We start from the raw sequence: 12,992 nt of genomic DNA on the forward strand, positions 1-12,992 counted from the left end.
GAAAAAAAGTAAGAAAGATTTCATATAACAAATACAAAATAACATGGCAGAAAAAATTCAATATATCAGTAATTCAGAAACTATGGACCCATTAAATTCACTTGGAATGCAAAATGTTGAATGGCTTTACAAATCTGATTCATTGCTATGTAATTCCTAATGACATTTCCAGAATAACAGAACAAAATGATAGAAAATATACAAAAAATACAGAAGATGAAAAGACACACCAAACAACTTTAAATCAGGCTACCTCCCTGATTTCTCTCCCCCCTGTACTCCACGCGGATGCACCAAGTACAATTGTGGCCCTGCCTCAGGACTTTACACGCATGGTTCCCATTTCCTGGAATGCTCTGCCCTAGACAGTCACATGGCTTACTCCCTGCATTCACTCAGCTCTCTGCCCAAATGTCACTTAGTCACAAAAGCCTGCCCTGACCAGCTTATCTAAAGAATATTCTACCCTATCAATCTCTATTTCCTTACCTGGTTTTAGTGCTTTTTTCATCACTTACCACCACCTGATGATTTTTGTTGGCCTCTCACATTAGAAGGTAAGTTCCATGAGAACAGGGACTTTTTTTACTGTTATCTATCAGTACCTATAGCACATAGTAGGCACCAAATAAATATGTGCCTCTATCATAAAATTTGCAGATGGGAAATGTAAACATTGTTTTCTTTATGTTTTGGCCAAATCCCTTCTAAAGTGTTTATTTTTGCAAACTGCAGCTTCCTCTCTCCTTTTATGCCTAACGAACGATCAAAGATGGGACAAATGGAGAAAAGTTTTCTCTCTGGAGAAAGAAAATTCAAGATGGAGAGAAAGAATTTATGCCACGATGCTGGATTTTGTGGAAATTCACCAGGCATTTATTTCCTTGGTCACCCAATCATAAAAGTGAGGGAAAACCTTCTTTCAGCGAGTGTGGGGAATACAACATCAATGCTACAAAAGTACTGGCATTCTAAATGCAAGGATGAGCTTAAAGAAATTATTTGAATCTAAGAGTGCGGGAGGGACATTGGCTCTCATGGTCCAGCAGGTATGAGTCGGATCTAGCTAACTCCCTGAGGATCAAGGATTCAATTGCCATGCTGAACGGGCACCCCTGATTCCTACAAGTTCAACTCTTTATGAGACTTCTCCCATTTACCTTCTCTGGACCTCGCTTAGCACTACCCTACGTGAGGGAATCATGGGGACAGAAGGAAGCCTCCTCGCCCTGCCACTTCCCAGCAGCCCTGCCCTGAAGGCACTCTCCCCACTTTGGTTCTTTAAGGGAGCCCCACATCATGCAAAGCACTGAACCACAAGCTCGCTCATTGCCTTGGCGTCACCAGCACTGACCAAGAAAAGATGGTGTTAGGTGTAGGCTACAAGCCAAACACTCAGGGTCCCCAGCCCTTTCCCACCACAGCCTGTCACCCATGAAATATAGAACAATCTGTCCAATCCCTCCCACATGCACATGGTCCTCTGGGAGCAGGTTATATACGTTTGTGAATTTATACACAGCCTGGTGTCAGGCCAATAAATTACTTCTGGAATTCAGTTCCAGTAAAGAAAAAAAAATCCACCCCCACACAACAACAAAAAAGGAAGGAAGCAAGAAATTTTAAAAAGAGGTGAGTCTTCTTTTCTTCCCACCCATGGGCTTTTCCAGTCCCTAGAAAGTTCTTCTTATAGTCTAACCTAATTCCTTCTTGAACAAATGTAAGACAGATGTCTCTAATTTTCATGGGAAATGGAGAGGAGTTCACAACTATGATCCATATTACCTATCTTCAAATACTTAAAGGCCTCTCTCTGCCTTCTCTTCTCTAAGATAAACAAGTTCTCTTCTTTAAGTCTGTAATAATCATCCAATTTATTTCATGGCCCCCTTGATCTTGAAACATGGCAAATTTGAATAAGATATTTGTTTTAAAGTAGTTATGTTGCTGTAAGTTCTGCTCCTCTAATACTTAAACTTTCCCCATTATGATACCTCTTTGCTTGTTATATTTTAAACCGTGCCTTGCTGTTTAAATGAGGAATGAGAAAAGATTTGCCTTGCTAGCATCTGTCACCACCGACCCTAGGTTGCCTCTGAAGTGTATGCTTACAGCCTTTACCTAAAATTATTAAGTGCTCTGGTGACATTATTACAAGAGGGGGCAGGAAGAGTGTCAACCTAATGAAGCGGCAGATTATATCTGATGGTCTCCATCTGAAAATCAGCACAGGCCAAGCTGTGTGCTAATCAAGCTACCAAGGGGCCTTCACCCTTGGACAACAGCAGCCTTTGACGACACCTGAGAGGAATATGAGCTGCCCCCTTTCTATTGCTAATAAGCTTAGTGGAGAAAGAGTTATGTTTCATGGAAAAGCCATGCTCTCCCCTTCCAGGGCAAGCATCCAAAGCATAGGGGCTCCAGGAGGCAATAAACCATTCCTTCCCGAGTTGGAACTCGAACCACCTTGCTGGAAGGCTGACACTGTGGCCTTGAGTTCAGGACTGCCAGCACTTCACGGTGCTACATGTCACAGGGTTTCCATGTATCCTTATTGAATAAATGAATGAATGAGTGATTAAGATTTACATTTGGTTCTGAACTTCCTAGTAAACAGCAAGAGGAATACACCAGTTCACGTAGTTTTCATGTGCATAAGACAGAAGAGAACATTACTTTAGAAAATATAACACTGCCAAAATTGTTTTGGAGAATGTTGAACATATGCTTCTGTGTGTTCTTAAAGTCCTCTGCTGATGGTCATGTGCAGTGGCTCACATATGTGTAATCCCAGCACTTTGGGAGGCCAAGGTAGGAGGATTGCTTGAGGCAGGAGTTCAGGAGTTCAAGACTAGCCTGGGTAATATAGCAAGGCTCTGTCTCTACAAAAATATTAAAAATGGGCCGAGTGTGGTACCCATACCTATAGTCTTAGCCACTTGGGAGCCTGAGGTGACAGGATTGCTTGAGCCCAGGAGTTCAATGACACAGTGAGGTATAATCATACCACTGCACTCCAGCCTGGGTGACAGAGCAAGACCCTGTGTCTACTTAAAAAAAGAAAACCTCCTCTGCTGAAAACCCATGCAAAAGGCCAGTGCTCTTTTCTTTATTTGCTAGGTGGAAAGATCTGTTGGTCACACATGGATTTTCCCATCCACATCTACACCTGCTTATGTGGCAAAGATAAAAGTCAGTAGCTTCTTCTCTACATCTTTAACAGCCAACCTGAACATACTATGGAGTCACATTCATTCAAACTGGTTGGGCCTGGAACAAGAAATCACATGGAGTACAGCAATACATAAATTGTTTCTCAGCAAGTGGTCAGATTCCACCTGCTAATAATGTGCAACTAATTCCAGACTTCCTTTCCCTCCCTAGGTTCATATTTACCAATGACAAGAGTCTGAATCCATATATTCAAACAGGAGTTCAGAGAGTAGAAAAGAGAACATAATTTGTGTTTTTTAAAAAAGTAATTTCATTGAAAAATGTCATCACACAAACTCCTTCAACTCAGGAGGAAAGAAGCCGCAGGATATTACTCTAGCTTCTAAGAAGGATAAATAGAAACTTGGAGGAAGCAATAAGCCTTCTGAATTTTGGAATTTAATGATACTTTATAAAGAGTGAAAAGATTAACTCCTAATGTCAGCCAGGTGGATGTGAAACAGATAATTTTATATGGTATTAGAGGTAATGGCATTGATACATCATGCCAAATTGCCCCAGAAAGATTGTATTAAAATTTAAAATATGTATTCCTTTGACCCAGCAAGTTTACTTCCAGCAATCTATTATAATGAAATAATAGAATATTTCTTTGTAAGGTGCAAAGTTATATGTATAGAGACTTATTTATAGTACAGATGTGTTGTTTATGAAAGAAAAAATGAAAACAATCTAAATGTCTACTAACAAAAATTTGATTAAATAAGCCCTGGCATATTTAAAGAACTATAATGATTGTTTCACTCTTGTATGCACAAATATTTATTGAGCATCTGCTATGCTGAGCATGGTTCTAAGCACATGAGTTGTTATCACATAAAATATACAAAAATCTCTGCTCTTGTTGAATTTATATTCCAGAAAAAATGTTTTTGAATAAAATTTTAATTGGTAAATTTTGAAATGCCTACATGTTTTTGAAATAGAGACATACATATAATTTCAGAGATACATATTTTCTTATGCATAGATAAGCCAGATATACCGTTAAATGAACCCTTTGCAATCTCTCTGAAGCTCCTGTGCATCCCTTACTTGTAAATGGGAAACCACTGGAGTATCCTAAAAATAAAATAATAACAGCCTGAGCTTTGGAACACACTTAAGTGAATTCAATCATGGCTTTGATATATACACTAACTGCATGATCTTAATTTAATTAACCTCACTCATCCAGTTCCCCCTCTTTGACTCACAGGATTACTATAAAAGTTCAAAGAAAAACAATACCTAAAGTCCTTTACACAATGCCTAGAAAATAGCAGATGCTCAATAAATGTCTGCTGCCTTCACTCTCTCCTTAGACTGCCTTGGGATTCAGAACACAACTACTCACTGCCTTTCTCTACTAATTTATTATCCAACTTAAAAGGAAATGCATCCATCCAAAACATTTAAATGAAGAATTATTGTTGCTGGATCAAAGGATTTTTAATTTTCCTCTCTGTCCTCTTTCTCTATCTTGGCCCATATATACAGAGCAAAAACCAATCAATCTTCTTTCCTTCAGCAACTACATCTTTGTACTCCTTAGCACTGTTCCCTCTTCATAGAATAAGCTGCCTAAAAACATTTTTTAATTAGGCCAATATTCATTAGCTTACTTTGACCAGTATTCACATTTTTTTCACAAAATAATTATTTTCTCACAAAGCTTATAAGTCAGCAAGGACAAATGCCTCTGCGGAATTTGGAGGAGCCATATCCTTCTAAACTAACTGCAACACCCTTACAATTTGTTTTCTATTGGGTGTTTTTCCTTAAATCACACACTTCACTTAATGCTTCAGCCTATGAACACAGTAAAATCTTTCAGTAGAATATCTATTAGAGAGTTGCAATCATGAAAATAAAATCCAGTGGCATAAAATAAGATGGCTCGTGACCCACTGCCATCTGGGAATGAGACGTTGTAACAGCGAATCTGCTAAGAAGCTAATGAAGACTTGGAATCTCTGGATGCTGGAGTTGGCCTCTGGCTGTAAGGTTCTACCAAAAGCCACGGTAATTCTTTCATTTAGTCCAGGGCACTGGTAGCTTATGAAATATTGAAAATAATGCTTCTTATGAAACTCACTGTTTCATCAGATAAATACTTTCAGGCACTTAGCACCAAGGGGAGAAAAATGTAACTTCTGAAGTAATGCTCTGTTTAGACTTAAATGCATATGAAACGGTGAAACTAATACATTTTTCTTTTTGCTTTGGTTGCCAGAATATTCTGAATAAGATATAAATCTTAATAACTAATTCATTCTTCTATGTAGTCAATAAACATATATGGAGCCCCTATTACATGTCAGCCCCCATGCAAACTGCTGGTAATTTTAAGCTCAAGGACACAGTGTCAGCCCTCCAGAAAGCCATGGAAAGATATGAATTAGCAGGTAGCGATGACTATGATTAGGCATTCATGGGATACTCTGGGAACACAAAGAAAGGGTACCACTCCCAGCCTGGCATGGGGAGGGATGGCAGGGAGAATCAAGGAAAATGTCCCCTTAATGTGACATAAGATATCAGCTCTGGTTCTTAATAAAGTATCTCTCATTGACTTCTGAGGCTTCTTAATTCTTTCTTTAAAAATATTTTAAACCTCCATAGAAATAGTTTGGATAAAAACACACTTTTTTTTTTTTTTTTGAGACATGGTCTCACTCTGTTGCCCAGGCTGGAGTGCAGTGGCATGATCTTGGCTCACAGCAGGCTCCGCCTCCCAGGTTCAAGCGATTCTCCTGCCTCAGCCTCCTCAGTAGCTGGGATTACCGGTGCCTGCCACCACCCCTGGCTTATTTTTGTATTTTTAGTAGAGATGGGGTTTCACCATGTTGGCCAGGCTGGTCTCGAACTCCTGACCTCAGGTGATCCACCCACCTTGGCCTTCCAAAGTGCTGGGGTTACAAATGTGAGTCACCGTGCCTGGCCAAAAATACACATTTCTTTATTCATACATATACATATTTAAATATGCACACAAAGCTCATTAAACAATATCCTTTTAACCTAAAGGAATTCTCAAAACTTACAAAAAAAATAGTTTACAATTGACATTACAAAGGGACCCTGGGAAAATCAGACACAACTGCAAGTAATCTTTTTTTTTTTTTTTTTTTTTTTAAATTTGAGACAGAGTCTTGCTCTGTCACCCAGGCTGGAGAGCAGTGGGACAATCTTGGCTCACTACAACCTCCGTCTTCTGGGTTCAAGCAATTCTTGTGTCTCAGCCTCCCAAGTAGCTAGGATTACAGGCGTGCATCACCACACCCGGCTAATTTTTGTATTTTTAGTAGAGATGGGGTTTCATCATGTTGGCCAGGCTGGTCTTGAACTCCTGACCTCAAGTGATCCATCTGCCTCAGCCTCCCAAAGTGCTGGGCTTACAGGCATAAGCCACTGCGCCTGGCCCTACAAGTAATCTTCAAAGAGTTGATGGTTGCTTTAAATATTTCCCATGATTCTAAAATAACTTTGGTTTTAAAATATTATTTTATGAATATAGCATGTTCTTAACCTTGCATGCTACTCTTTGTTCCAGCACACCAATTCCAAAGATCTTGATCAAGTAGCCCTGGGCTGGTAGACAGTGATTGACAACCCAGATTGACAACGTGGTCTCAGGATGGATCCTGGCTTGCTTCCAAATTTGGCTAATGCAAAGCTCTTGCATTCCTTTGCCTCCTCCCATACCAACTTTTCCCTCTGCCACATCATATACTGTGAGAGAATGGGGTTGTTGGCATAACTTCAAGTTATATCATTGATTCAAATCTATCTTAAGTAAACCTACTTTTATTTCAGATGAATACTCTCTAGCGATCTGAATTGCAGGGGCAGTAAAACAACTCTACATTTATGTAAGCATTCCCATCCCCCAAGGAATAGTTTTCCAGGCCTACAGATACCTTAGAAGCGATAAAGAGTTCAATAGGCTGGAGTCTTTTCTGTGGCTTTCTAAAAAATCAGAATTCCATGTAATTGAAATATAATGAATTTGGTGCTTGACAACAACAACAACTGCTTTAATAAAGTACAATCTAGGCATAATTCTATAGCAGCCACCCTCATAAAACTATGGTTTAAATGAGAATAGCCAACTTGTAAATCAGAAGTAGCCAAGGTAGTAAGATGTGACTGCAGAGAAGAACACAGGGATAAGCTGACTCCATCCCACTAAGCCCTCTGCCTGATCCTTCTCCAGCTCAAGTACATGGGGCTCTCTCTCTCTCCTTTCTTCAGGTCTCCGCTGTACGTCCCCTTCTCAGAACCACACTTCATAAAATAATACCACCAGCATTCCCCAGCCCCCTTCCCTGCTGGCTTGCTTTGCTTACTCTTCCTTCCTTCTTCCTAACCTTCCTTCCTTCATTTATTGTTTTCGCATAGCACTTGCCACCACTAGAAACATATTGCTTGTTGGTCTTTCCTCTCCCCTCAATATAACATATCCCCAGAGAACAGGAACCATAGCTTGTTCACTGCTGTATCTACAGCATATAGCACCAAGAAGGCATTCAATAAATATTTGCTAAATGGATTTTCTTTATTTCACTCTTTTAGCTCACACACATTCTCCTGTGTATCTCCATACTGACACTGAAGTACACTGAATGAAGGTAGAAAGAACATTCTCTCACCTTCCCTTCTCCCTGATTCTAGCAAAGAAAAGCACTCTACAAAAAGTCAAAGCCAACTGAAGCAAGTGCCCCAAGAAGTTCTGCTAATCTTGCAGTAATACATCTAGGATTATACCTTACAAGCCGACATGTGAATGTATTTCGACTTAGTGGTTCTGATACTCTTGAAAGATGCCCAACTCTGCATGGTTCCCAAGACTGTTCTCTAAGATATTCCCAAAGGGAGGAGAAATCAATACCAACGCCTAGTTGTGATCTTGAAGTGAAACAGATTTACTCTGGCTACACTGACTCCCTTTCCAGCACCTAAAGTCAAAGGACAGGGAGGAAGGAAAGGTACTAAGACCCACTAATTATCAATGAAACTATACTAATGAATAATTGTTTTATTGATAACTACTGGGTCTTAGTAACTTTCCTGGGTCTTAGTATCTCATTAAACTAACCACAGAGGCTTAGTACCTTTCCTGGGTCTTAGTACCTCATTAAACTGACCACAGAGCCTTAGTACCTTTCCTGGGTCTTAGTACCTCATTAAACTGACTACAGAGGCCCAGTTTCCCAAGACTACTTTGCAGTTTAGAATCGCTCTAGCCAAAGACATTCAATTTCCTGAATATGAGTCTGTGGGACCCTTTAAATCTTAAGTCTGGCTAAAGAAGAAGCAACCCAGATGCACATAGAAATGAGAGGCTGTGGGCCACATAATTCACTGGAGATCTAGAACCTAGTAAAAACAAAACTCTGAAATATAATTACATAAGTACTACAGTTCCTGATCCATAATTGTTCTTGGTCTGTTGCTACAATGAAATGCACCATAGAAAAAAATTTTTAAAGAAGTAAATAAATAATAGCATCAGTTCCCAGAAACTGAGGGCTTTGGACAGACTTTGAAACAATCTAAGTCTCAGAATTCTGTGTTGGTGCTTGCTACCAAAGTGTTCTACTAAACTGCCTGCCAAGCAGCAATGAAGCAGAGCCCTAGCAATTCATTCAACAAGCTACCAAGAGTGGAAGGCTAATTTAATGGGGCAGGGCCAAGCACAGTTAACAAACTGCACATCTGTAAAATGGAAATAAGTTGTCCCCAGTCTTTAGCAGCACATCTCCTTGCTAAGTAGCACTAAAAAGGCTTCAAAGCCTTTCTCCTTCTCGGCGTGTAGCTGCCAATGAGTTCATTTCACTTCCATCTGTGGAAAAGGAGAGGGAGCCAAAATGTTGGGCTTTGGCCCCACACCCACTAGAGCTGCCAGAGATTGAGAAATCGAGCTGCATCTAACCCCTTCCCTAGAGAAAGGGCCTAAGCAATCATGTTCCACTTGTCATTAACCTATGTACTTTTCTATGTCCCTTTCCTTTTGCCCAAACTGAAACCAAATCATGGTACATGAAAGGTGAGTCCATTTCTACGTGAACCCTTTGTAAATCTGTCCCAGGCTCCCTGGGTTCCATCTAGAATGCTGCTTCTGTTTGTTGCACACAGGGAATCTGGCATGGCCCTGGAAAATTTACATTTTCAAAACCTCAAAAAAATAAACTTCATTCTAGGCACGGCTCTTCTTTAAGCATTCAATGAAATAAATTCTGTCTGCCCTATTTCATTTGATTCTATGCAACCAGCCCTGACTTGCCTATTAGTGTTTCTTTTAAAAAAGGGAGCATGGACCCAGGATGCATGGCTTTGCTCAGCCCCATACTGGGTTAGCTTTGGCATGTCTTTTCCCCTCTCCTGGTCTCAGTTTCTCCATAAATAAAGCACAAATGACAAGACTAAAATGATCACCTGAGAGTGCTGTCTAAGATTCTGTGGGTCTGTGGACTTTTCTAAGACGCTTCTCTCTTTGAAAGAAGTATTTTCATCATCAATTCTTTCTAGCCTCTCATTCTGTTTTAGCTCCCAAAGACTTTGCTGGTCAGATGTCCTTTGCTTTATGTTGGGAAATTTTCATTGTGACTCTTCAAGTCAGTCACACAAGAGACTGACTTAAGATCCAGGAAGGGATCTGACAGCCTTCCCATCCTTTGATCATTAAACTTAGGGAGGAGAGAAGTGGTGCTGACCAACCACACAGGCCCACGTATATACTTTCTTTTGGGATTCTGAAGATGGGCCCTTTCTTACAAATAAATTATTGTGCAGGAGGCTTGCAGCTCTAAAGTAATTAGTGGCCTATATCACCTTCCCAAGACAATTCTGTCTTTCCGCTTTCCCTCCTCTTTTTCTTTCTCATATTTCCTCGCTCTTTCTCTCTTTCTTTCCTTTTTTTCCTTCCCTCTTTTTCATCCCTTGTCTTTTTACTTGGTCCTGCCAGTACAACTAAGGAGGTTATTTAGACCTATTGGCAATCCATAGGAAAATAAAATAATCAAAAAATTGCTGCTTATCTTCAGTGAACAGAACCACAAGATTAGGACGCAAAGCCATCTGAAGCACTTTCATGCTGGCAACGTTAAGAAACCTATAACATAAAAGCATACAAGATGAAATGAATCCACAATTGCAAATTAAGATCAGCAGCTACCTTTACATCAAAACATTCTGAGACACAGCTTTGTGTCAAAAGTTCTTTCATAAAAAGTCAATATGATTAGGGGAAGATACTGAAACCACATTATTTAACCAATGAACAAGCGGCGTAATCCCTGAGATTAATGAAACTCCAGATCACAAATGTTTAATACATTTTTGCTAAGCATGAGTAGCTCATGTGGTGAGCATTTATAGTTAAATAAAAATATCTTCTCTACATCCACTTGTGAACATAATACTCACAACATCCATGTGATTAACAAGAGCAGCCTAGTCCAGGAGGGTTGCCAACAGCAGGCAGAAGTGTGGCATATCTAAACAAATGAACATGAAAAGGTATCATTATGACTGATATTGTAGACATTTGGGATAAAGGGATTTTAAGTAAGTAGGGGGTTTTAGGCTGGGGACACATCATAAAGAGATCCTTAGGCTCAATAACCTTTCCTAACCACAAACCAGGTACAAGAAAGACCAGATTTTGTACAGTGGCCTCTTGTCCTTGGGTAGAAAGATTTGGCAGGACATAGATGGAGTGGATACACATTTTTAGTGTCTGCAGGAATTAGGAAGGAGAATGCAGTCAATACTCCTTTCCCTAGTCACAGAAAATCACTTAATCCAGCTCTGCTGTAAGTTAGTGGGACAAGGCCTAATACCCTCTTTTAGATGCAGAAGTTTTTGGTTGTGAACATGCATCTTCAACTTTACCTCCAGGTATAAAACAGAATTTGTCAGGTACCTAAGATAAATAACTAGCTTTTGCCCCTCCTGGATTAATTACTCCATGGATGTGTGCCTAAATAAAGACTCATTATGATATGGCTATAGGACCCAAGCCAAACCACTCTGTCCAAATTAAACTAGCGACTTCTCTTCTCCTCCCCTTCAAAAGGCATTTAAAGAGCTTTTTCCCCTAGAATAATAAAAATGTCACACATCTGGAAATTTGCCATTTTAAGAGCAAAGGCTGGGGGACAGATCAGTAGATTGGCACAAACTGTCCTCAGCAACAGCCTCATGGGGGAACAAATCTTCCTTCTGTGTCCTGATGAATCCAAGGCTCAGAAAATCACAGACTTAAGAGTTGGAGGGAGAAAAGCTGCCGTTCGGCGTTCTGGTCAAGTTTGCCTCTTAGGGCCTACCGGAAAGAGGGGGGTGTACCCACTTAACTGGAGCACAAAGCCTGTAGTACCCAGGCTCCTGGATGAAAGGTGAGGACCTGGGATGAAGTGGAAGCAGAAGTCCAGGCACCTGCGTATATACCTCCTCCTTCTTCCTTCCCAGACACCATGCCTTGTTGGCAGGTCCCAGGCTGACCTCCATTCAACAGCCAATACTTACAGAGTTTCTATCTTGCACCAGGCATTGAATTAGAAATGAACAATACAAAGATGAGTTACACAGGCTCTCTGCTCTGCCTACAAAGCCCCATCAAGAAGTCTGCATAAAGTCCACCATAAGTCTCACCTACCTAATCTTAGCACCAGCAGCTGGGGATGCTGCATACACCACAGGAAAAGCATTATAACTCTAAATAGCACTTAGAACTCCTCACCACTTCCTCCAAGGAGATACACTTGGCTAGTACACAACTGAGGCTGCATTCCGTTGACTTAAAGATTATCTCCAGTTATAAACCAGGAGGAGGAAATCCACAAAGCTTATTAGTCATTTATACTTCAGCAGGAAGGAGTTCACTGCATCCATCCCAAAGATGAGATTTTCAGATAGAGAGTTTGAGGAGGGGTTCCCTAAAGTATGGGTTGGGACACATATTCAGAGGGTAGCCCAGGCCTGGCATTTGTCCGAAGTGTTTTAGGCCACACTCTCAAGAAACATCCTGCTTCCTATATTTTGTAAATTCCCAAGCTTGTCGAAATCATTTATACCCTAAGTAACTTCACCCGCTATAGCTCTTAAATTTATTTGTTTTCTTATTAGCATCTTAAAAGTCTATAGGAGATGACTTTCTCAAGAACTGTCGTAAACATATGGATTTTGGTCATTCTTCCCTTGCATGTCCCTGGCAGATAACCAGCAGAGGATCTTTTTGTGTTTAAAGGATGTGCCATATATTCTGAGTTTTAGGAAGCATGCAATCAACCCCACAAATCTCACATGCCCTTTGTTATTCACCCATTCAACATTGTATTTCAAGAAATCACGGATTACTCATCATTTTTCATCAGAAAAGAGATGAGGTTCCCCAGGTAAAGTCTCCTTTTCTCTCACTTGTGAAGTTAGGGCAGATGGCCTACATAATTCTCATCAGATTTTCTTATGGTTACAACCAAGGGGATCAGAACACTAGGCAAGATAAAAAATAGAGCAGTCTCTCAAAAGCAAAGAAAAAGTAGGTGATATGTTCTTTACTGGTATTCCTTATGCATCTGAGCAATAAACAGATGCATAACATTCTACAATGCATCCTGTTGCTATTTTGTTGATACAAAGGCTCTGTAATTTCCCTAAGAAATTTTGACTTGTTTTGTAAGGTTATTTTTTGAGAGATAAAATTTAGGAAATGTTCACATTCAAAGACCCTCTTACCACCATTCATTAGGAAATGCTTAGTGCCTTACACATTT

At 40.1% G+C, this 12,992-nt stretch overlaps 1 protein-coding gene across 13 annotated transcripts in view; it reads right to left on the reverse strand.

The window, feature by feature from the left end:
- Positions 1 to 12,992, reverse strand: part of LYPD6B (LY6/PLAUR domain containing 6B) — a 177,283-nt gene that overhangs the window by 73,711 nt on the left and 90,580 nt on the right. For 10 of the 13 annotated variants that reach the window (XM_034954017.4, XM_034954012.4, XM_034954013.4 and 7 more), the window contains one exon: positions 10,645 to 10,715. The exons of the other annotated variants lie outside the window; for them this stretch is intronic. In XM_034954017.4, the coding sequence (XP_034809908.1) occupies positions 10,645 to 10,649 (5 nt within the window). In that variant the 5' untranslated portion in view covers positions 10,650 to 10,715. The remainder of the gene's footprint in view (positions 1 to 10,644; positions 10,716 to 12,992) is intronic. 13 annotated transcript variants of the gene reach the window in all.

Source organism: Pan paniscus, chromosome 13, assembly GCF_029289425.2.
Source record: "Pan paniscus chromosome 13, NHGRI_mPanPan1-v2.0_pri, whole genome shotgun sequence".
NCBI classification, from domain to species: domain Eukaryota; kingdom Metazoa; phylum Chordata; class Mammalia; order Primates; family Hominidae; genus Pan; species Pan paniscus.